A 25663-nucleotide genomic window follows, 5' to 3' on the forward strand; every position below is an offset into this window, starting at 1 on the left:
CTTTGCAAAGGCAGAGATTCAAAAAGCTCTGACTTCTGCACTGCTCCAACAATGACATTATTTCAATTAGCATATAAAAACCGATCCGTCTTTAGACCATAACAAAAGTCAATTGATTAGCAGCATTAGACCGAAGTTGGTCATAATATGGTTGGATTGCTCGCCAATTAATAACACAAATTGTCAAGTTTTATTTCCTAACAATTTAGGAGTTCTGCCAGATCAAAAGAGGAAAGGCAATATTCAACCTGTCGGCATCAATTTTTCAGTCTTGCCTGCTGTCAACAATAAAGGTCACTGGCAAAACTAAGGGAAACAGCAGTCTTGTTATACAATCACATACTGTTTTATGAATGGGTAGGGTGGGGTCTGTCACAATAGCAGGTGTTCCAATACAATATATCCCCGTACTGAAAATAATTTTTCTCTGGAAAAGCATGCAATACTTTGGTAATAAAACACAGTTAGGAACAGAGGACCCCATTAAAAGAATTGCATCTTTAACTTTTGGCAAAAAAGAGAGACTGTGTGTCAATTTGATCTGGGACTAGAACTTGAAGGGGGGTGGATATGTAAATTTTGTCTTTGTGACATTTTCCTGAAAGCTGTCGATCTGTAAGGGGTCCAATATAGTACCACCAGTGTATATGACAAAATAGTTCAGCCCAGACACTGAGGACCAGCTCCAAGGGCCTTCTGATGGTTCTCTCATTGTGAGAAGTGAAGTTACAGGGAACCTGGCAGAGGGCCTTCTCAGTAGTTGCACCCACCCTGTGGAACACCAGTCAGATGTCAAGGGAATAATCAACTATCTGACTTTTAGAAGATATCTGAAGGCAGGTAAGTTTTTAAAGTTTGATGTTTTACTGCAGTTGATGTTTAAGTTTGTTGAAAGCCGCCCGGATTGACTGGGGCAACCTGGTCAGATGGGTGGCAAACAAGCAAGCAAATAAATAAACGGACTAACAATGGGAAAAAAGGCTAGCTCCAAGGAGTTTATAATTTTTACCACTGTCAGCATTTAAATAGAAGGGAGAGGGCAATGGTAACCAACAACAGATAGGCAAGAGATGCATAAGAGCCTAAAATGATACATCTTTGGTAGATAAAGGTAAAGGTAAAGGAACTCCAGAGCATTAGGTCCAGTCGTGGCCGACTCTGGGGTTGCGGCGCTCATCTCGCTTTATTGGCCGAGGGAGCCGGCGTACAGCTTCCGGGCCATGTGGCCAGCATGACTAAGCCACTTCTAGTGAACCAGAGCAGCGCACAGAAACGCCGTTTACCTTCCTGCCAGAGTGGTACCTATTTATCTACTTGCACTTTGACGTGCTTTTGAACTGCTAGGTTGGCAGGAGCAGGGACTGAGCAACGGGAGCTCACCCCGTCACGGGGATTCGAACCGCCGACCTTCTGATCGGCAAGTCCTAGGCTCTGTGGTTTAACCCACAGCGCCACCCGCATCCCATCTTTGGTAGATACCTGACAATATAAAGAAGCAGTTCAGAGTGAATGCTTTCCTGCATAACAAGGCTTCAGCATGTGGTAAAATTAACACACCAGGGAGAATGCTATGTGAAAGCTTTATTTTCTTTCTGATATGCTCGTTTACAATATACAGGAAGAGAAGTGAAAAGTGCAATCCACCCGTCCCCAAACTGGCAGGCTAAAGTGGTACAGTTTAAAACTCTGCCACCTCCATCAAACAATTCATTTTGCCCAGTGCACAGAACAGCTCTCAGTTCTCATACTCAGCCTTCAAGTGTAGGCATGGAAGCTGTTTTGCACCTAACCTGCATTGCAAGGGAATGAGAGAAGGCCCAAAATACACAGGAGGAGCGCAGCTTGCCGCTACTTCCCATGCCAGCATCAACTCCTTCACAAACACAGGAATTGGAGTGAGCTGCAAGATGTTCCTGTCCAAGATTTCTCACTTTACTTTGGGCTGCAAGAAGCGGCAGTCTGGCGGCAAGTTCCACTGCACTGGGATAAAATGAACCCTCTTGGTCTAAGATTTATTCCAGAAACCAACTGTGCACGATTCCATACGCGAGCAAAACCTTTGTATTTATGATCTGTATATTCCAGGCCTGAGTGGTTGCTGCATCTGCTGTTCCCATTCAGATAAATTCAAAGTGGTTCATTCTTTCCCACTACGTTCTGCCAAGGCAAGCACTTGAAACCAGGCCATCAAAATAAGCTTTATCTCTCGATTCGGAGTAGCAATACAAAAGAGAAAAAGCAAAGTAATCCAACACTTGGGTTAAATTATCAACGAGGGTGAGATTAACAATCATTGCTTCAAGTTAAGCATGCATTTAAATTTTTGGCCGCGATATCGTTTACAATGTTCTAAATTGGATTAATTGTGCATTTCTACACACTGCCAAGTACTAACCAGAGGCATTCCCCCCCTTTTTTCTTTTGGGTTCTATTGGTGCTAGTAACTCTAGTGCTGTCACAAAAGCCAATACTAATAGGTGTAAAGGCATAGCTGTTTGATGGGATTGTCAGTCTCAAGTTCCCCTCTAATCATGGCTATTGTGCATCATGGATGACGAAATGAAGGACTGCAAGGAAGTGGAAAGGTGGGGACTGCTACATATTAGGAAAGTGTTTCTCAGAAACAAATAGTTTTGTTAACAAATGCACCAAAGAATTTTAAGAATATTAAAAGAAAGTAAGATTTCAGGACTCAAAAGAGAGCCAGTGTGGTGTAGTGGTTAAGAGCGGTGGACTCGTAATCTGGTGAACCGGGTTCGCTTCCCTGCTCCTCCACATGCAGCTGCTGAGTGACCTTGGGCTAGTCACACTTCTCTGAAGTCTCTCAGCCCCACTCACCTCACAGAGTGTTTGTTGTGGGGGAGGAAGGGAAAGGAGAATGTTAGCCGCTTTGAAACTCCTTAGGCTAGAGATAAAGCGGGATATCAAATCCAAACTCTTCAAAATCAAAATAACAACTTCACAGCATAAAGAGCGATGCCTGATCAAAATTATTATTATTATTACCTCATTAGATGGCCCCGGGATTCTAGTACTATGAGAGAGGGAGAAAACCCCCTTTCTGATCATTTTCTACATACTATGCATACTTCTATCACACATCTCCTCCTTCATCAGGATCGCAATACCTCTTTCCATATGAACCTACCAGGACCCTGAGATCATCTTCTGAGGCCCTTCTTTGTGTGCCACCTCTTCGAGGAGGGTGGCAACATGAGAACAGGGCCTTCTCTGCAGTGGCTCCCTGTCTGTGGAATGCTCTCGCCAGGGAAGTTCGCCTGGCGCCTTCGTTATACACCTTTAGGTGCCAGGCAAAAACATTCCTTTTTAACCAGGCCTTTGGTTGATTTGATTGACATCCAATGCCCTTTTAAAATGTGGTGGGGGTTTTTTTTGGGGGGGGTTGTTACTGGGTTGTTGTTTTTATTTTGATTATATGTTTTGTGGTTTTATGTTTTGATTTTGTTTTGTGAACTGCCCTGAGCCCTCCGGGTATAGGGTGGGATATAAATTCAAATAATAATAATAATAATAATAATAGTAATAATATCAAGAACGATAAACACATGCAATTGCTGCACAACAGAGGGAATCAAAGCAGCACCTTCCAGTTGTTGGAGAGTACAACTCCTACCATCCCTGGCCAAAGACCATAATGGCTGGGGCTGGAGGGACTTGTTATCCACAAAAGAAGCGCCCCTGCTGGCTACCCCTGCTGTAGAACTGAAACAGAGCTTTCCAGGCTGTCAGGGAACTGCCATCGGCTCAGGGGCAAGAGGGGAAAAGCTGTATGGATTACAGAGAGCCCCCAAAGATCGTGGGAAGCAGCACCTCCTCAGCGGAGGAGAGTAACCACGCCTCCAGTGGAGAGGAGCTTCAGGGCTCGGAGGAGGCGAGGCGGTGCCAGGACACCTTGCCTGAGCAAAGAGGGAAGGAGAGAGGTCCTCCGTTACCCACGCCCTCCCTGCGCAGTAGGCTTCCGCATAGGGGAAGCGCAGATTGGGCGTCAAGGAACTACTCTGCTGGGGAAGGTTTAAGGACTGTCCACTCACAGATTCTGCCAGTGAATGAGCGAGCGCTCTGCATGGTGAAGGGTTTTTGGCACCAATAACGAGGCTTTACAGCCGACCAGGGAGGCATTTGCCTGATTGCTCTCGAATAACCCCCTGATAGCCTTACGCAGGCTAAATTCAAAATGCTTTTTTGATCAGGTTAAAGACAAAGTGGATTGGCTTCAATATTACCAGGTTAATGAATTATTTAAGTTGGATAAGAAAAACAGTTTTGCAAAGGAAAACACCAAATTGGAAACGGAGTTGTTAGATACTAACGTGGAAAATTTGTCTAGGGTGTATAATTTATTGTTGGAGTGGCATACAAAGGATGAACAAGTGAAATCTGTGATGATAGATTGGGCAAGAGATGTTGGACACAATATAATGATGGAAGACTGGGAAAGGTTGTGGAAGAAAGAGGTTAAGTTTACTGCATGTACGGTGTTAAAGGAAAATATTATGAAAACGATGTATAGATGGTACTTAACCCCAGTAAAATTAGCAAAGATCTACCATAAGAGAGATAATTTATGTTGGAAATGTAAAGAAAATGAAGGCACCTTTTACCATATGTGGTGGATGTGTTCAAAAGTGAAAGACTTCTGGGAGGAAATATATAATGAATTGGGGAAAATGTTGAAATATACATTTATTAAGAAACCACTTGGGATTTCTACTTGGGATAATAGGAATGGAATTGCCCAAAAAAGACGTTAGACTGTTTTTTTATGCCACAACTGCAGCGAGAATTTTATTAGCCAAAAATTGGAAATAACAGGAAATACCAACAGTGGAAGATTGTCAGATGAAGATGTTGGACTTTTTGGAGATGTCCGACCTTATTGGAAGAATCCGCGATCAGAAAAAGGAGAAATATCAAGAAGGTTAGAAGAATTTTAAGGAATATCTTGCAATATAATAATATAATATAATATAATATAATATAATATAATATAATATAATATAATATAATATAATATAATATAATATAATATAATATAATATAATATAATATAATATAATATAATAATATAATATGTGGAAATACTTGCAAGTATTAAATTGCCTTGGGATTAAAGTATGTTGAATTGTATAATACTATGGATTGAGATTATGATGAAAAGAAAGGAAGTTAGTAATTTGAACTAGTTAATTATATTAGAAAGTGAATATTGGAAAATTGCTAAAATGAGAATGAAAATCAGTTAGGAAGCATTCAAGGAAGTCACTTAATAATGGAAATTAATTTGGATTCTGATTGGAAGAAATTTTTTTATGTTTGTTTGTTTTTCTTTTTATATGTTTTCTTTTCTTTTGTGTTGTGTTGTATTTGTTATAAACTTGGAAAATTAATTTTAAAAAATTGGAAAAAAATAAATAAATTCAAAATGCTTTTGCATTTAAAGCCCTTTGCAGCTTAGGACCAGGTTACTTGAAGCACCAGCCGTGCCCAGACAGGTATTTGTCCATACTCTGAATCCTTAGCAATGAAACCCAGAAAAGGGTTCTGATACCTAAAGGCTGTACCTAAAATACTGGAGAAAGGACCTTTTCAGCGGCTTGCCTGCCCGCTCACTCCAATTTCTTTCTGGTGCCAAGTGAAAGTATTGGTTGTTGTTTTCTTAACAGGCTTTCAGCTTTTAAAACTTTTGTTGCGCTTTAAAACACTGATAGCAAAACACTGATTTGCTATCCAAGAGGCTGCTTTTAGTGAATTTCGGTTTTTAGCTTATTTTATTGCATCAGTTATTTCACAACATACGATATTTTATTGTGAGCTACCCTGATAACGTATTTTAAGGGCTGGCCCTTGTATTAGAAAATGACTATTAAATAGACTCAAAGCAGCCCACAATATCAAGTTTTTATTGACAGAGAGTAAAGTAATAAAACTGTGTCCGCGGTTTCATTTCTACATTCCTGAGGAGGAATTCTACTTCTACAGAGAGCTTCACACGCATTTTTTTCTGCAATCCCTACTGGGCCCTGAAAAAGTTGCTGTTGAGGTAAAAATAATTGATTGGGGTGGGTGTGGGGCGGGGGCTTTGTGGCTCAAACCTCACTCTTAGACTGAAATCTCAAACACACTTTCTAGGGACTAAATCCCATTGAAGCAAGGTGGAAATTCCTTCCAAGTACATATGCTGAGGATTATGCAATTTGCCGCTATGCTACATCAGATAGCTGCATATACTAAATCTGGAAGTGCTTCGCATGAAAGGGGGAAAGGATAAAAAAAAACCCTGACTTTCCAGTCCATTCTGAAAAGGACATGTGTTGCCTAAAAACGTGCAAATTTATCTAGCTTCACGCGCAAGAGACTTCCTGAATTTTCAGCTATACACAACAAAAATGTGGTGTGTGTGCACGTGAGACTACTAATAAGCTCTCACACACAAATATGACCTTGTCAGGAACGTTCGCATTCAAAATTGTTACAAAAACTTCCCTGTATTGGAAAGTTTTTAATGTTGGATGTTTTATTATGCTTTTATATGTGCTCAAAGTTGCCCAGAGTGGCTGGAGAAACCTGGCCAGATGGGCGAGATATTAGTAGTAGTAGTAGTAGTAGTAGTAGTAGTAGTAGTAGTAAGGGACTTGAAGCAGAGCAAGGCATCTGTAAAGATCAGGCATAGGCAAATTTGGCCCTCCAGATGTTTTGGGACTACAATTCCCATCATCCCTGACCACTGGTCCTGTTAGCTAGGGATGATGGGAGCTGTAGTCCCAAAACATCTGGAAGGCCGAGTTTGCCTATGCCTGGTAAAGATGAACTGAATTGCTGGGTGGCTATCCCTTCAAGAAAGGAGAAAGAACGAGGGAATAACTGTTCCCCCAAGGCTGTGTTTTTCCATCATCTAGCAATCAGCAGCAGGCCAAGGGACTCTATTGAGTGTGTCCAAGATAGAATTACTTCTGCCCAATATGGGATTAATTCCCCACACAAGATTATCTGCTAGATTAACAAGAAGCAGCGTTGTGAATTAAGGCCAGTCCTCTTGTGTAACTCCAAAACCCCACGAAAGGGCGTTTGAGGTAGCCAAAGAATCAAAAGAGGTGAAAGCATGTCCCAGGCAGCCAGCAATGCTGGTGTAAATTCTGCACTTTACAGAATCTTGGTGTGGTTTATAGCAAATATTAAGGAAAAGCTGTGATCAATATTTAAAATCCTCTTTTTTAAAAACTAGACTCAACCACAACTTCAGTGAGACTATGCATATTCCCATACATTCACAGGATGCTGCATAACTACAGTGCGTGAAACATAGTTAATTTCTAAACAGAGAGAGAGAGAGAGATTTTTCCAGTTAAGGCTTCTTAGGTCTGATTGCAGTAATAAGCAGAACAAAGTCCTGAAGTATTAAAATCAGGAATGAAAAGGAACAAAGGTAACAAGTTAAGATTGAAATGATATTCATGAAAATCCCAATTTGTCACTATTTGTTACAACCAGCACAAATACTGCAAGTTGCGAAAAAAGTCACTTACTGAAGTTAGTTAAAGCTCTATTAAGCTCAAACCTATTCCCTAGGAGAAACACAGAATATCGCAGAAGACGTACTACAACAACACAGTATTTCCTTCTGTATTCAGGGTGCCAGATAGTGATAGTTTCTTCACTATATATATATTTTTTAAAAAACAAACCAACCTGTAAATCACCACTTGAGGGTTTTCTCCATTGGTCTCTACGAAAAATGTTTCTTAATACACATTTTGGGAAAGGACTAACAAGAAAAAAGGTATCAGTCGGGGCATGGGTCACAGAACACATATTTCAATAGTGCGATTGATCCCTTGGCAGAACAATTCTTTGTTCATTGATTTAAAACATCAATCTGATAACTGGCAGGAAAGAGTAATGAGATGGATCCTTTAAACTCCATAGTCACATCGAAAGTCCCCCTGCAGAGCTGAAATTAATTGATTCATCTCTCCACAAACTGTTAACAATTTAAATGCTTTTGGACTTGGTTTTGATCTTCTGTCAACACTTCCTTTTTACTCAAAGATTTATGGAAGCGAACACAGTAACTCAGTTACTCTGCAAAGAGTAGGAAAAAGGAAAGAAAGTAAACTGTGCAGTTGTTTCATAATATGCATGTCTGGAAGGGAAAAGCTAGCATGGAAACCAAGTGAACTAATGGAGTAGCAGCAAAGTGATTCGCCATTCTTCCATCAGCCTGCTCGCCTGCCTGTCTGAAATCCCTATGACCAGGTGACTTGTTAAATACAAGACTCCATACGACACCTCCACAGGAATATTTAAATATATATATTTTTGGCAGGAAGTAAACTATTTACCTGATCTCCTGTAGTGAGATCCATGGCAGTAGCATCTGGTGGTCTGTTGGGTGGGTTCACCGTGACCTGGAAGTAAAGATAAATAAGCACTCTGCCCCTGTTCTTAGTGACATTTTATGCCTGGTTGTTTTGTATGTTACTCAGTTTTGAGACTCGTCTTTCTAAAGGAGCCAGGCACCACCAGCCAAAAGCGCTGAGACTAGTACTGCAAGCACAGATGTTCAAACGGAGTACGTTTTAATGCCAAACAGCGTAGGGAATGCAGTTTTCAATGGCTGCTAGGCCAATTGTATGTTCCTTCGTGGAAATGGTCACTCTCAAAGATGCTTCAGAACTTCTCTTGTCTTTTGCTACATGCACAAAGGTGGAAAGATACAGACTCACCCACTATAGAAGAATGGCTGATGAAACTATTGGACCTGGCTGAGACGGAGGAGAAGTCTAATTACTGACATTTACTAAGGATTGGAAATTTCTTATGGACTTTTTGCGTGAAAGAAAAAACGAACTTGTCATAGCTAGATTTGAAGACTGAAAAAATACTGGTTTATAGAAGATAGGATGTTTGGATCTTAAGGAGTGAATGCTATATTTAGCTGGAGCACAGAAAGCTGGAATTCCTTTTATTCTTCTTTATCCTTCTCTAATCTTTCTTTCCTCTCTTTCTCTTTCTCTAGGTTTCCCCTTTCCTTGTCTTTTCTCCTTTCTGTCTTTGTTCTTCTTCTTTTTTTAGACTAAGTAGCTGTTTCATGTCAGCAAATTATAAAAATATATTTTGTAAGGGGCATGTATTATTGTATCTCTCTGAATAAGTATCAATCGTTTTTTTAAAAATTAATCATGAGGACTTAATCATGAGGGCTGCCTGTTCTCCAGGCATGCAAAGGTCACCCTTGCCTCAGAGGCTTTTAGGAAAAGGGGAGGAGATGGCTATTGAGACGGCATGACTTGAGCTGGAAGAAAATCAGTGGGGGAGGGGAGCCGAAGTGATGTCACGCATATGGCATCATGTGTCCGACAGGGGTGAGGGTGATATCACATGCACATCATGCGTTCCAGGTGTGTGATATCATGCACGCGTGACGTCACATCATCATGAGGAGCTCAGCAAGGCACGGCTTCAATGGCCAGTGGCCTCTCTCTCTCGCTCAGAAGAAGCTGACCACTGAAGCTGTGCCACACTTGGTCTCCTCCACCCCCTCAACATTATGAGCGCCTGACCCTCTCCCCACAGATATGGAGGGGGCCAGACAGCTCAGCCCTATAGAGTTGGGACCAGTGGTTTCTACGGACAATCCCACATGCCTCCTGAGAGAGGTTGGCCTAGGCAGAGTTGTGAGGGCCAGGCAAGAGAGATCTGGATTCAGATTCCAGGCCTTAGGCCAAACTTTTCATATTGGTGACAAACTTTTTAGACATGCGACATTTCGCAACACAGTAATTCAGTTTTACTAGCAAACCGGAAGTTAAATTAATCCCTTTCCAGCCCCGGCAGGAGCGTGGGGAGCATTCGCGCGACACACCTATGCACTGCAGCCGACACACAATTTGGAACGCTCTGGCTTTAGGCTGTCTATCCCTGGTTCAAAAGACATTTTGAATTCGTTCACAGATTACCCATGCTGCGCAACTTAAAGCTCCCATTACCTTGGTTTTCTCAGACGAGCGTTTCCCGCCAAAACCGCCAGCTCCGACAACAAAGACGGAGAACTGGTTATAGCACAAAAGGTCCTTTCCAGAGTATGTGTTGACTAGACAACATCAGGACAAAAAAAGAAGCATTTTAGTTTAACTGCAAACAACATACCCTCCTTTCTTAAAATACAACCCATAATGACATAACTGCAGGGTATTAGCTGCGGCTTTTTTTACAGCATGCTAAAGTAAAAACTAACATAGTGTTGAGCGAAACTAAGAAATCAGAAGAGAACTTTTGACTTAAATTTTCAGGGAACTGGGTGAGAAGAGCTACATAGTTCTTTTACTCTAGTCCTTCTGCCCAGTGCTATTTTTCTAGAAAAAGAGGTGCCAGAACTCACCATGGACACCTCCCTCATTCGCTTAAAATGGCAATGGCGCCCACCTGAGAGGTGTCAGAACTGTGTTCTGGCTGGAAAAAAGCTCTGCTTCTGACTAAAAACTACTGAAATGCCCCTCCTTTTCACTGCCCTGACCCAAGTTTATTAACTGCATGAGGCCACCTGAACCTTGCGGTCATTTTCTAAGGGGTCTTCCTCCATGTCCCCCTACCTTCTGAAGTTAAGTTTGGGCCCATACACAGACAATTTCATTTGCCTGGGCTTTTGTCATTTAATATAAGCTGGTTATATGCCTTGTTGCACTTGTCTTGAGATTATCTTCACCCACGCTTCTCTATTTTCTGGAATTCTGCTACTTTACATGACAAGCTGCATTAGAAATCTCTACTAAAGAGTGGCATAAGAATATTTGAAATAAAAGACAAGCTTTGTGAATGCAGAGTAAATACAATAAATATGGGATTGGCTGTGGGGAGGGGTAGGCCCCACGAAGTCTTCACTGGGAAAAAACCCAAAACTCTTATATCCTAAACCTATACAGTGGTACCTCGGGTTACATACGCTTCAGGTTACATACACTTCAGGTTACAGACTCCGCTAACCCAGAAACAGTACCTCGGGTTAAGAACTTTGCTTCAGGATGAGAACAGAAATCGTGCTCCGGTGGTGCGGCAGCAGCAGGAGGTCCCATTAGCTAAAGTGGTGCTTCAGGTTAAGAACAGTTTCAGGTTAAGTACGGACCTCCGGAACGAATTAAGTACTTAACCTGAGGTACCACTCTAATGCATTCCAGAACATGCACAGACAAACACACTAACCACTTTTGGGGGTTTAAAACTAGGCTGGCAAAATATCAAGGCCAGTTCACATATGTTATGTCTTTAGATGCGTGGCAAACCCAGATAATATTGAAATTGCCCTCAGGGCAAGACAAGAATCCAGTAGCTGTTACAAAGCCTTCCTCCAAGATGGCTTCAAGCCACCACTAGGAAGGTTCCTTCCATTTTAAAGACTCATTTCTCTGCCCATTTGCTCTTAACACATAGTAGGAGAGTTACCATCCAAGAGAATAAGCGCTCCCGAGCCTTTATCTAGGATGTCAGCAATAGTGGCCTCCGAAGTTAGTTTTCCTAAAATCGAAAAAAAGGGGGGGGGAGGAAATGACACAGAAGTAATACAGAAATACTTACAGGCCTCCCAAGAAAATCAAAAGCTAAAGTTTGCAATATAAAATCCCCACACACCCAAGAATAGCATGGCATGATTTGAATTTTGGATCAAGTATATTGTAAAACATATTAAATAGTGAGAATTGAGCTGGAAGGTGAGAACAGAGCCTTGGCCCCTGACACATGCATAATACAATAAAAACCTCCCCTTGAAGGGAGAGGATATGAGAATCAGTTCCCTGGATAAAGAATGGGCTGAAGGCTGTTTTTTGCAGGTAGAGAAACTCCACGTGAAACTCTAGAGATCATGAAGAATAATACTAATTACTCTTGGTAAAAACACCAACAGAGTGCTGCACCATATATGTGATTTTATCATATATATATATATATATATATGTTTTCGTAGATTTTCACGGGTACAGGAATGCAGGTTTTGGTGTCCTCGGGTGTCTTCCCGTGTAAAAGTTGGGGTGTCTAGGCGACGTTTCGACGAGGTCTCACTCGTCATCTTCAGGCTGGTGCTTTCGGCTTCTTGTTACTGGAACAGAGCGGGATCTCAGTGTTTGAGTTCCTATAAATACTGTAGAGGGGTGTGGTGTATTGCCTCAAAAGTTCTGGGCAGAGGGGAAGTTCCCAGGCTAGTGTTCTTTTCTTCTTTTGTTCCTTAATTACTTGAGGGATATCTTGAGTGATTTCTTGAGTGATATTCTGAGTACCACTTAGGTGGGTCATTAGGTGTGGATTAGTTGCTAAAGCCTTCGTGTCTTGACCTCTTGAATTTGTGAAGAGTTTTTCTGGGAAGATGGCTGTACTGCACTTAGTTGTGCTCTGGCTTGGCTTCGTGTATAGGGGCGAGCTGTGGTTTTGTGCCCTGTGCCAGCCAGATCTGTGTAGGGATTGCAGGGGGGTGCAGCATCCGGAGGTGCCACTATGGTTTGGTTACTGGATGGTGTCTGTAATTTATCTGTGGAGAGGGTCTGGGTTTGGGTCTGGTGTGGTTGATTGGTGGTGGCGTTCTGTGTGCCTCTGGATCTGGTGTCGGTTTTTGTGGGGAGGGCTAATTTCCAGATGTCTGGCAGGCGGGACGTGTCGTCACGCTTGTTCATGTTGTGAGGGTGTTTCTCTATCTCGATGGCTTCCATGATTATTCTCTTGTGGTGATGTTCCATGTTAAAGAGCAATTTGGAATCTGCAAAATTAATTTCGTGTCCTGTTTCTTTCATGTGTTGGAAAAGAGAGGAAGATTTTTCTTCTTTTTTGACGGCATTCTTGTGTTCTGCGATACGTGCATTTATTCGTCTGTTTGTTTGTCCAATGTACGTGGCTGGGCAGACTTTGCAGGGTATTTCATAGACCCCTTGGTTTTCCAACTGGATTTTATCTTTGGGGTTTCAAAGATAAAAACCCCAAAGATAAAATCCAGTTGGAAAACCAAGGGGTCTATGAAATACCCTGCAAAGTCTGCCCAGCCACGTACATTGGACAAACAAACAGACGAATAAATGCACGTATCGCAGAACACAAGAATGCCGTCAAAAAAGAAGAAAAATCTTCCTCTCTTTTCCAACACATGAAAGAAACAGGACACGAAATTAATTTTGCAGATTCCAAATTGCTCTTTAACATGGAACATCACCACAAGAGAATAATCATGGAAGCCATCGAGATAGAGAAACACCCTCACAACATGAACAAGCGTGACGACACGTCCCGCCTGCCAGACATCTGGAAATTAGCCCTCCCCACAAAAACCGACACCAGATCCAGAGGCACACAGAACGCCACCACCAATCAACCACACCAGACCCAAACCCAGACCCTCTCCACAGATAAATTACAGACACCATCCAGTAACCAAACCATAGTGGCACCTCCGGATGCTGCACCCCCCTGCAATCCCTACACAGATCTGGCTGGCACAGGGCACAAAACCACAGCTCGCCCCTATACACGAAGCCAAGCCAGAGCACAACTAAGTGCAGTACAGCCATCTTCCCAGAAAAACTCTTCACAAATTCAAGAGGTCAAGACACGAAGGCTTTAGCAACTAATCCACACCTAATGACCCACCTAAGTGGTACTCAGAATATCACTCAAGAAATCACTCAAGATATCCCTCAAGTAATTAAGGAACAAAAGAAGAAAAGAACACTAGCCTGGGAACTTCCCCTCTGCCCAGAACTTTTGAGGCAATACACCACACCCCTCTACAGTATTTATAGGAACTCAAACACTGAGATCCCGCTCTGTTCCAGTAACAAGAAGCCGAAAGCACCAGCCTGAAGATGACGAGTGAGACCTCGTCGAAACGTCGCCTAGACACCCCAACTTTTACACGGGAAGACACCCGAGGACACCAAAACCTGCATATATATATATATATATATATACACACACACACACACACACACATATATATATATATATATATATATATATACACACACACACACGCATAAAAACACACACAAATTAATTAGGGTTGCTGAAGTCTTACCCGATGTTGGCAGAGGTTTATACAGCTCCAAATATTGCTCACCATGTAACACCTATAATAAGACAGAAATTTGCATCATTCGCACTGCTGTCAGAAAACTGCAGTCTATACTGCTGCAGTTTTTAAAACGATATAAAGAGATTAAGTCTGTTTACTTATTTTTTTTTTTACTGCATTAACACATGACAATGCAATGTATCATTATTTTATATCTATATATTATTATATTATATTATATTATATTATATTATATTATATTATATTATATTAGACCCTCGGGTAAAGACAGTCTATTATTTGGTCTGGAAACATGATGTGAAACAAAGCACAAACACTTAGGTTGCTTTTCCTCAAAAGGGTTTGCACTTTGTCCATTAAGAGGAATAATAGTTATATGTTTTATGGCCTTGTAAATTTTCAGTCTGAGGTGGATAAACTATCAGATACAGAGCCGCCATCCCTCACCTTATTCTGTTTAAAGAGTAATTCTTTGTCTGATTCACACTTTGCTTCCATTTTGTTAAACAGGTAACACCTTAGGTATTCTTCATGGTGTGTGGGGGGGGAATCTCACCTCATTATTAACATTATCTTTGCCCTTTAACTATTAAAGAAGAAGGTTTGAAGTCTCTGGATGCTTTCCCCGGGCCTCTCATGGGTCATAGGAGAAACATGATGCAAGTTAACGGTGAAGAATTTGTGGCCTTCCAGATAAAGGAGCCCTGGGTGGTTAAGTCCAGTCAAACTTGACTATGGTGTTGCGGTGCCCATCTCGCTTTCAGGCCGAGGGAGCCAGCGTTTGTCCACGGACAGCTTTGGTGCAACAGAAGACCATGACGAGTGCCAGAGTGCAGGGAAACGCCATTTACCTTCCTGCCACAACAGTACCTGTTTATCTACTTGCACTGGCATGCTTTCAAACTGCTAGGTTGGCAGGAGCTGGGACAGAGCAACAGGAGCTCAGCCCGTCGTGGGGATTCGAACCGCCGACCTTCTGATCGGCAAGCCCAAGAGGCTTGGTGGTTTAGACCAGTATTTCCCAACCTTGGGCCTCCAGCTGTTTTTGGACTACAACTCCCATCATCCCTAGCTAGCAAGACCACTGGTCAGGGATGATGGGAATTGTAGTTCAAAAACAGCTGGAGGCCCAAGGTTGGGAAACACTGGTTTAGACCACAGCACCACCCACTCCCTCCAGATACTGCTAGAGTCACACTCCCTTTCAGCCCCATTCAGACTGGCCAATTGTGAGGGGTGAGGGGAAATGTAGCCCAGAAAAATCTGGAATGATGATAGGTTCCCTACCATGATGCAAGTGAAAGGCATAGCACATTATTTTCAGTTTCTTTGTTCCTCCTTTGTATCGTGACTGACATTGTAATGTTGAAATATTGAGGAGGTCATGAGTATTTCTTTACCACTCGCATTTGGAATTTGCCATGTGTTGCAGTCGGTTGCGCTTGCTAGGCTCTAGTTTTCATCACTGTCCAAAGTTTTAACGGAATGTATCATCTGGGGCAACAGCAAATGAGGGCAAAACAGACTGCTTCATTTCAAAGCCAAGCTATATTGACTCCATGTTTACTACTGATGATGAATACATTAGATTTTCGCGTATCCAAAATTTCCCCCTCCGTTGCTAAATCTGCATCTGCTATGCATGCTGTTTCATTTGCTAACAGTCTGATACATAAAATCAATTCAATTGTTGTGGCTCACACTCACCTTAGTAAAATCAATATTAAGTCCTGGAACGCTAGACAATCCACCATCGAGCATAGAGGCCTGAGCTGGTATAACTCCAAAGCTTGGAAGACAGCAAAACTCTTCGCTTCCTTCAAACAGGAATTTCAGGTGGTCCGGATCTTTTGTCGACATGCCCACGCCAAGTGCATACAAGATGGGCTGCAAATGACTATACTCATAAGACATTGTAGGCAACTTCTGGCCAATGCTCTGCGACTGTGGGTATTGAAAACAGGAGCGCACATTAGTATTATTAATTTAGATCTTCCGTTCCTACCAAAAGCAAGCTCAGAGTGATTAACAAGTAGTCTTTGGTGAATGAGAAGCACCTCAAGGCAAAGAGAGAAAGCTGTTATAAAAGGTGAAGACATTGGATTTTCTCTCAGGCCATATGCACGCTAAAAACAAAATAAAATAAAACACAAACGTGTACAGTGGTACCTCGCAAGACGAATGCCTCGCAAGACGAAAAACGCGCAAGACGAAAGAGTTTTCCGTTTTTTGAGTCGTTCCGCAAGACGAATTTCCCTATGGGCTTGCTTCGCAAGACGAAACGTCTTGCAAGTTCTTGTGAGTTTGTTTCCTTTTTCTTAAAGCCGCTAAGCCGTTAATAGCCGCTAAGCCGCTAATAGCCGTTTTTTCGCAAGACGAAAAAACCGCAAGACGAAGAGACTCGCGGAACGGATTAATTTCGTCTTGCGAGGCACCACTGTATTAACTAGAGATGGAATCTGTAGCCATTCTAGATGCGGTGGAACCACAATTCCCATAATCTTTGACCCCTGGCAAAGCTGACTGGGTCTGTTGGGAGTTGAACATCCACCAACATCTAGGGGTGCCACAAGACGCCCATCGCTGCTTCCAATTTATAAGATGCTCATTTGTTTTACAGTCTAATAAGTTTTATGGGTTCCCATGTATGGCTGAAATATAAATAGGAAGGAAAAAATCCTACTCAATCCCATGCAGAGTGAAAATCTCATACAAACGTACTAAATTTGATTTCAACCATTAATAGGTCAGCTGAAAGAGGAAAGTCTTCACACCACTGTATCAAAAGTTGGGAAAAGGTAAACGATGTGTGAGAAAATGTATCTAGCTCCTCCTTTCTTGTATATAGAATATAGGGACACATACTCAACCTGAATACCAGTCAAGAACGCAGCAACTCATTCTTAGTTGATCTTCAAAATGGTAATGGGAAATTGAGAAGAGATAATCCCTTCCGGGTGCCAGTTAAATATTTTGTACCGATTCTCTTTTAGGACAACTGTTCTACATCTAAACTACAACGGCCCCAGGGTATCGCAAAACTAGGATATTTCAAAACTCGGTGCCACTCCACTTGCCTGAAACAGGGTCCTCCAACTCCATCTAAGGCAGGTATGGCCCAACTTGGCCCTCCAGCCATTTGGGACTACAACTCCCATCATCCCTAGCTAACAGGACCAGTGGTCGGTGATGATAGGAATTGCAATCCCAAAACAGCTAGAGGGCCAAGTCTTACCATGCCTGGTAAGGCAAGGAGCAGCAGAGAACACCGCTGTGGCTTGTCTTTGTCACCACGCTACCTTGGGGTGTTTTTTTGGGGGGGGGACACTGCCTTCACTACCCCACTTTTACTCCATTCAAGCCTTCCCTGAACTCAGGGAAGCTGCATTCGAGCCAGTGGCTAGCCTGGAAATCCAAAACTCCATTTCCCCCCATGGTCATATTTTGTGGAGAAAAATTGGAAGCTACCTTATACAGTGGTACCTCGGGTTAAGAACTTAATTCGTTCCGGAGGTCCGTTCTTAACCTGAAACTGTTCTTAACCTGAAGCACCACTTTAGCTAATGGGGCCTCCCGCTGCCGCCACGCTGCTGGAGCACGATTTCTGTTCTCATCCTGAAGAAAAGTTCTTAACCTGAGGTAATATTTCTGGGTTAGCGGAGTCTGTAACCTGAAGCGTATATAACCGGAAGCGTATGTAACCCGAGGTACCACTGTACCAATGCAGATCATTGCTCCTTCAAGCTTGCTACTGTCTACACTTGACTCTCAGCAGCACTCCAAGGTTTCAGAGACAGGACATACCAGGTCCTACCAGGAGATGCTGGAGATTAAACTGCAATCTTCTGCATGTAAAGCATATGCACTGAGCTACAGCCTTCCCCTTTCCCCAGTGAGACAGTAGCCCATTAGGGACAAATAACCTTAAGGTAGCACATATCTTTGTCCACAATTTATGCCAAGCTTTTCAAAATGCATGTTTGCTGAACACACACACACACACACACACACACACACACACACTTAAAGAGAAATGTGATGCTAGATTTTAGCAGCTGCGGTACAAAACGAAACAGAGGCATCATTTATTTTTAACTTTTTGAAAGAGATGTTACTTTGCCCTACAGACCAATGAATGCCTGGAGAAATTACACCTGACTAGCAAACCTGCAGAACTAGAGTGTCTGGATTCTTCGGAGAAGTAGTAGCAAATTCTCTAGTCTAATCAGTTCTCATAAATGTTACTTTACACTATGGAATAGTGTACAAGGGAACAGTGTGGGGGAAAGCACTGCCTTCTCCAGCTCACATTTTAAAGTTGACCTTTTGAGACAGTACACTGCATCTTCCGATTCATGTGTCACAGTAGCTTTTTCTGGCTCCAGGCAACGGAATATCTTCAAGCCAAGTACCTTGCAGAAGCATTTTTTACTTACAGGGTCAAAGCCTGTGGAGGATCCTGATGCACTGTAGCTTGTGGGATTGGGGGAGACATCTTGGGATTCTATTTGACTTAACACATCATTCAGCATGCTGACTGATTCTGGAAATACAGAAGGGAAATGGTTTTGAAACCACACACACACACAAAAATAAGTTTTTCCACAGCTTCATTCCAAGCAAAAATACAACCGTCACAAAATGCTAACATGACACTTCAACCTCACTTTTGGGGAAGTCCCTTACTCTTGAAGTTAACACAGTGCCTCCTAACCATTCATATGCTTTACATTGCACTTGTTAATGTGAACCCTCACATATTAATTATAGAGGTTCCCAATGCTGTCTGTGGGCTCCAGTGCCTGCCAGTACAGTCGTACCTTGGAAGTCAAACAAATCCATTCCGGAAATCCATTCAATTTCCAAAATGTTCGGAAACCAAAGCACGGCTTCTGATTGGCTGCTGGAAGTTCCGGCAGCCAATCAGAAGCCGCGGAAGCCCCATCGGACGTTTGGGTTCCAAAGAATGTTCGCAAACCGGAACAATCACTTCTGGGCTTGCGGTGTTTGGGAGCCAAAACGTTCAACTTGCAAGGCATTCGGGATCCAAGCTACGACTGTACTTCCTACAGAGTCTGTTAAAGGTCTCAGTAAATACCGCTTCAAAAATCCACTATGTGAGAGATGCAATTTGCTCTTTCTTCTCAGTTCCTGTTTCCAGGTTAGGTGCAAAACAGCTTCCATGCCTACACTTGAAGGCTGAGTATGAGAACTGAGAGCTGTTCTGTGCACTGGGCAAAATGAATTGTTTGATGGAGGTGGCAGAGTTTTAAACTGTACCACTTTAGCCTGCCAGTTTGGGGGGACGGGTGGATTGCACTTTTCACTTCTCTTCTTGTATATTGTAAACGAGCATATCAGAAAGAAAATAAAGCTTTCACATAGCATTCTCCCTGGTGAGTTAATTTTACCACATGCTGAAGCCTTGTTACGCAGGAAAGCATTCACTCTGAACTGCTTCTTTATATTGTCAGGTATCTACCAAAGATGGGATGCGGGTGGCGCTGTGGGTTAAACCACAGAGCCTAGGACTTGCCGATCAGAAGGTCGGCGGTTCGAATCCCCATGACGGGGTGAGCTCCCGTTGCTCAGTCCCTGCTCCTGCCAACCTAGCAGTTCGAAAGCACCTCAAAGTGCAAGTAGATAAATAGGTACCACTCCAGTGGGAAGGTAAACGACATTTCTGTGTGCTGCTCTGGTTCACCAGAAGCAGCTTAGTCATGCTGGCCACATGACCCGGAAGCTGTACGCCGGCTCCCTCGGCCAGTAAAGCGAGATGAGAACGCAACCCCAGAGTCGGTCACGACTGGACCTAATGGTCAGGGGTCCCTTTACCTTTACCTTATTCCTTTCATTATCCTTTCAACCGGTGATCTGCTAACTTGTTCTTCCTGTGTTATCTCCATTAAATGGCAGTGAATCCTCAAAAGATCAGGCAGGTGTCTCTCCCAACCCTACCTGCAGATGTCAAGGATTGAACTTGCAGCTTTCTTGATGCCAAGCATTTGGTCTCTCAGTAAGCTATGACTCCTTCTAGTATTATTCAAAAGCACGACTTCTGGTACAAATAGCAATCTGTCACCTATTCTATTTCTCTAGGCCTACCGATTGTCTGGTATGCAATTTCCTTCTCCGCTTCTTGGGAGTATCTTCTGCTATATATTCATTCTCACAGGGAACACAAACAAGAAGAAAAGGGGCGGGGGGGGGGGAGAACTGCAATAGCACAGAGCGCTGACCTTCTGCTGTCTGGCATAGGAAACTCAACTCCAGTCCCAACCTCCAGCATTAGATTTGCAATGATATTTTAGCACTTGAATAGGCTGCGGAACTTGTGTTATGCAAGGTCACACTTCCAGTGTCTCCAACCAAGATGCTAAGGAAATTGGATTACATGAATTGCCTGAAACTTAAGTGCCCTGTGGCGGTTATCAAGCCTGGGCATTAACAGTCTGACAAGTAAAAAAAAAACAGTAACCAAACTCACTATGTTAGAAGCACTACTGGTGCATTAGGCAAAAGCCAGAAATGAGCATTATTACAGTGGTGCCTCGCAAGACGAAAATAATCCGTTCTGCGAGTCTCTTCGTCTTGCGGTTTTTTTGTCTTGCGAAGCAAGCCCATTAGCGGCTTAGCGGATCAGCTGATAAGCGGTTTAGCGGCTTAGTGGATCAGCTGATAAGCAGCTTAGCGGATCAGCTGTTAAGCGGCTCAGCGGATCAGCTGACAAGCGGCTTAGCGGATCAGCTGACAAGCGGCTTAGCGGCTTGGGGAAAAGGGAGGGGGAACCCGCAGGAACTCGCAAGACATTTTCGTCTTGCGAAGCAAGCCCATAGGAAATTCGTTTTGCGAAGCACCTCCAAAACGGAAAACCCTTTCGTCTAGCAGGTTTTCCGTCTTGCGAGGCATTTGTCTTGCGGGGCACCACTGTATTATGATTATTTAAAGTATGTATTAAATCACTGTTCTTCTCAAAAGGAGCTATACAGCAGAACTAGCAATGCAGTATGATGGCTACAGCTATACCTTGGGAATAGTGGTTTGAATCTCACCTAGCATTTTCTCTTTCTCTCTACCTCCCTCATGGAGCTGTTACGAGGCTAAACCACCAAACCGCAGAAAGAGGGGGAAGGAAGTCAAGTTTTGAAATGTCAAAATGATTGTAAAATTAGTGAAATGTATAGAGTTAGTGAAATATATAAACTTGAAAGGTGTGCGTGTGTGCGCGTTTCTCTCTTTCTTTTGCCAGCCTCCTGAACACTGAGCGTCTCTGCCAGGGAAAAGGGTGGGCAGCAGTGCCAGCACAGTAGCAGCACCAATCCAATAATCCTGCCCATGCCATGCCTCCCTCCCTGTGTCTCATCCTTCTCCCAACCAACAGCAATGCTCAGTGTTTGGAAGATAGGTGTACAATGTTCCCTGTTGACCTCTTCTTGCCAAGGGCCTGGTCCCTTCATGAGGAAATAAGACGGGCCATTAAACCGAGGACTAGAACAGAGGGGCATGCAAGCCTTGCCCCCCATGTCCCCAAGCATGCCAGCTACACTTTAGCCCCCCCCCCCCACAACTAGCAGAAAGGTCTGAAAGGGTTCAAACATGCTTTGAATCTCTTCCCACAACAAGAAACCCTGAGAACCCTGGATAGGGAAGTTTCTGGAAGTGCTCAAACATGCTTGAAAACCTTCAGACCTGCATGCTGACTGTGTGAAGATCTGAAGAGCAGCTGGACACACGGGGTGGGACTTGGGGGGGTGTACCTCTATCCCTAGGGACGTGGGTGGCACTGTGGTCTAAACCACTGGGCCTAGAGCTTGCTGATCGGAAGGTCGGCAGTTCAAATCCCCACGACAGGGTGAGCTCCCGTTGCTCGGTCCCAGCTCCTGCCAACCTAGCAGTTTGAAAGCACATCAAAGTGCAAGTAGATAAATAGGTACCACTCCGGTGGGAAGGTAAACGGCGTGGTTTCTTCAGAAGCAGCTTAGTCATGCTGGACACATGTCCTGGAAAAACTGTCTGTGGACAAATGCCAGCTCCCACGGCCAGTAAAGAGAGATGAGCGCCACAACCCCAGAGTCGTCTGCGACTAGACTAAACTGTCAGGGGTCCTTTACCTTTACCTTTTACCCCTAACCCAGTTTAATGCTACACATATTTAGGCAAATGCCTGAACATGCATTGAGTGGCTTGTCAGAAACTGCTAGATGATCATCAGAGCCTAGAAGGGTTTTAAAATTTCATTTGCCACACACAAACCAACATAGCATACTGCCGGCCAAACTTTTTGCTTCGATAAATTTGGAAGGTCAATAGAGGACCGGCTATCGAATCAGCTTCAATCTAAATGGTGGGGGGGTCAAGCATAAATTAATTTAGAATTCATTATTAGCTTCTTTAATAATGTTTGGAGGCAAATATGCTGTAACTCCAGCAAAGATACACAAAAAACCTCTTGTTTTGCCCTTCCTTGACTAAGTCCTAAGCCTAATTAGAGTAAGATCATTACAGAGGAAGAAATCACTTTTTGAAAATGATACAGCTCAAATTTCAGTGCTTTTTAATCTGGGGTAAATGAAAATCAGGCCTACACACTCAGCATCTAAATAGCCACACACCCCATTATAAGCCACATTTTGTGGTTCTAATTCTAGGCTATTCTCGCAAATGATAGGTAAATGATTACACTAATTGGCATTTTTTGTATAATTATATATGATAGTTTAGTATATAATAGCTTTTCACAGCGTCAAATTACTTACATTAATGCTGGTAATAGTTTTTAATGAAATCTCTGGGGACAGCTTGAACTTGCAGATATAAAGTAACATAGCTTTCATTTTTTTAAATGTGAATACTCTAATTAGTTTTCCTTACTTAACAGTTCGGTGCCTTGAGGCACTAAGGAAAGGGGCTTTCTTACCGAGGGAAATTTTCTAATGTCGTTCCACTGAAAAATTAAATGAATAAGGATGTCAGATATCAGCAGCATTTTACCAGGCTCTCTGCTAATTCTCACAGATGAGAGATTAATCAAAGGCACGTTCTCATCCAAACCACAGCCAAGAACATAACTGAATTCTTAACCCAGCAGAAAAATGTAACAGCGCACTGGATCGAGCATGCCCTTGGAATGTTAACAACTAGTTTAACTTTCAGCAAGCAAAATAGAGTAGCTTCTGAGTGGAGTTTATTCTATCAGAATATTCAACACATACTTATATTATTATTTTTATGTACAAGCCATCAGCCACTCAGCCCATATGGAAAATAGTAACAACATTATGGCCGATTCCCACATCTAGGGACCAGCTTCACTGGCATGGAGAAGAGAAGTGGGGATGATTTCTCTAGTTTGAGAAATGAGTGCTTGGCAAAAGAAATCTGGTGCTGGACTAGGTGTTTGTATGGCTGACAGTGTCTGCTGTGACGCGGGTGGCGCTGTGGGCTAAACTGTGGGCCTCTTGGGCTTGCCGATCAGGAGGTCGGCGGTTCGAAACCCCACGACGGGGTGAGCTCCCATTGCTCTGCCCCAGCTCCTGCCAACCTAACAGTTTGAAAGCACGCCAGTGCAAGTAGAAAAATAGCTAAAGCTGTGGCGGAAAGGTAAACGGCGTTTCTGTGCGCTCTGGTTTCCGTCATGGTGTCCCATTGAGCCAGAAGCGGTTTAGTCATGCTGGCCACATGACCCAGAAAGCTGTCTATGGACAAATGCCAGCTCCCTTGGCCTGAAAGTGAGATGAGCGCCGCAACCCCATAGTTGCCTTTGACTGGACTTAACCGAGGGATCAAGAGACAAGAGCATCCTGCTCTCCTTCTAAATCTATCCAACTGCTCTTCCCTTAGTCTTTAGTAGTTGGCATCCCTGTGTTAGCATCATCTGTTAAGGCTGTAGCAGTAGCAGGGGGCATATTAATAAGCTCTTTTGAGAGAGGCTGGGATGTGTAGCTAGAACTCCACTTTTTATTTTTAGTTAGTAGCCATGATCCACCACACTATTAGTAGATAACTTGGGTTGCAAACTTCAACATGGTCCACAACTGAAGGGTAAAACCTAAAACCTGAACTTTCTAGGATTTGATCAACTAGACCGCCACTCATAAACATATCGTCAAAAATCATCTTCCCTGGAATCAGGTATGAACAGTCCCTTGAAAAAGGGTAGCATTCCTGATTCTGACAAACCTAAAGGCCCATCAAGTCTCTTCCAAGTATGACTTAGCCTTGTACAGTTTGCACAATGTTTCATTTGTCTTTTGCTGCTTTCAGTTCCTAGAATCAAGAGTAGATGCTCTGAAATGGAGAATTCTACTGAGTACCATATCTTCAGATTGACATATCTGATTATTTTAGCCCCACCAAATTGTTCATCACAGGAGCAAACTAAAGTTGGGCAATATCTGGTTTTCAACATTGTGATATATCACCAGCTAAATATCTCAATATTCTGATATATCACAATGCCTGAAATAAGGATGGAGCTATGTAGCATTGGCTGGCGTCACAGTTTTTCCCACATCATAATTTTTGCATAGCACACATACACACAAACCCCATGATTCACGAGATATTGCCAGGTCAAAAATTATGAAACCAATATCATAATATGGACTTCAAACCGGTTTTGGACAATATATCAATACATTGTTCAGCCCTAGTACAAACTGAATTCCTAAGAGTCTCACTGCCAGACTACTCCAATTCATCAGAACGCAAACACAAGTGTCAAATATCTAAGACTAGAAAACTCCTCGGAAAGAAATAGAGTTTCATGTTTTCCCTTAATATGCATTATGGTAAGACCTGACACTTCTAAAAGTGCAACATGAGTCATGTACCATGATGTTTAGCTGGGTGGTTTATTTTTTTAAAAAAATAATAAAATTGGTTCTTCAATGAAAAGACGACCACACGATTATTTGAGAAATATAGTGAATTTTAAGTGCCCATACCCTGGATAGTTCGAGGTTTGTTGGCATTATTGAAGTCACAGATTATCTCCCATTTATTCTGCACCTCCTCTGGTGTCATCGGCTGGTTCTTCTGTCTGACAATGGCTCCGAGCGATCGCTCCCAGCGTACTAAGCAAACAGCGATAGGAAGAGATAGCCATCAACTGTTGAAACTGCAGGACCACTGCTTTCTTGTGAAAGTAGTAGCCTTTCCCACCAAAACCAAAGTCTAGATTATCGCTCCCTGCCAAGAACAGAACCTGATTTTTACATAATTCAAACCCCCCACGTAGAGCAGAAATTCTAGCTCAGACCATTAAGGAAGAGAGCTTCATTGAATATGGCCTTTTGCCAATTTGTTTATCTGTATTCACAGCTTGCATCATTTTGAAAGCTTAAAGAGAACAGTAGTTGTAAGAATGATAAAAGCACCTTATTCAATTTCAAATAAGATCTGATAAAAACACACTATCATTTGCCATCAGTGACCAAAAAGCAGCTCCACATAATATGGAGTGCCCATAAAACACCTATAAAGGGTGCAGAGATGGAGTTTTGAGGAACTGTTTCATGGATGTACAGTAAACTGCTCCGCTAGAAAACATGTTGGAGGGATTATTGGGTTTTCTTG

The 25663-nt window shown here is 42.8% G+C and overlaps 1 protein-coding gene across 1 annotated transcript in view; it reads right to left on the minus strand.

The window, feature by feature from the left end:
- The window catches only part of HSD17B4 (hydroxysteroid 17-beta dehydrogenase 4), a 76098-nt gene that overhangs the window by 23770 nt on the left and 26665 nt on the right, over window positions 1-25663 (minus strand). The window contains exons 11-17 of the mRNA XM_083464492.1: window positions 25033-25161; window positions 18523-18629; window positions 15794-16030; window positions 14069-14120; window positions 11458-11529; window positions 10008-10111; window positions 8361-8426 (exon numbers count right to left, since the gene is read on the minus strand). Coding sequence (XP_083320618.1) covers window positions 8361-8426; window positions 10008-10111; window positions 11458-11529; window positions 14069-14120; window positions 15794-16030; window positions 18523-18629; window positions 25033-25161 — 767 coding nt within the window. The remainder of the gene's footprint in view (window positions 1-8360; window positions 8427-10007; window positions 10112-11457; window positions 11530-14068; window positions 14121-15793; window positions 16031-18522; window positions 18630-25032; window positions 25162-25663) is intronic.

This window comes from Podarcis liolepis (assembly GCF_965112155.1).
Source record: "Podarcis liolepis genome assembly, chromosome: 11".
Taxonomy (NCBI): Eukaryota; Metazoa; Chordata; class Lepidosauria; order Squamata; family Lacertidae; genus Podarcis; species Podarcis liolepis.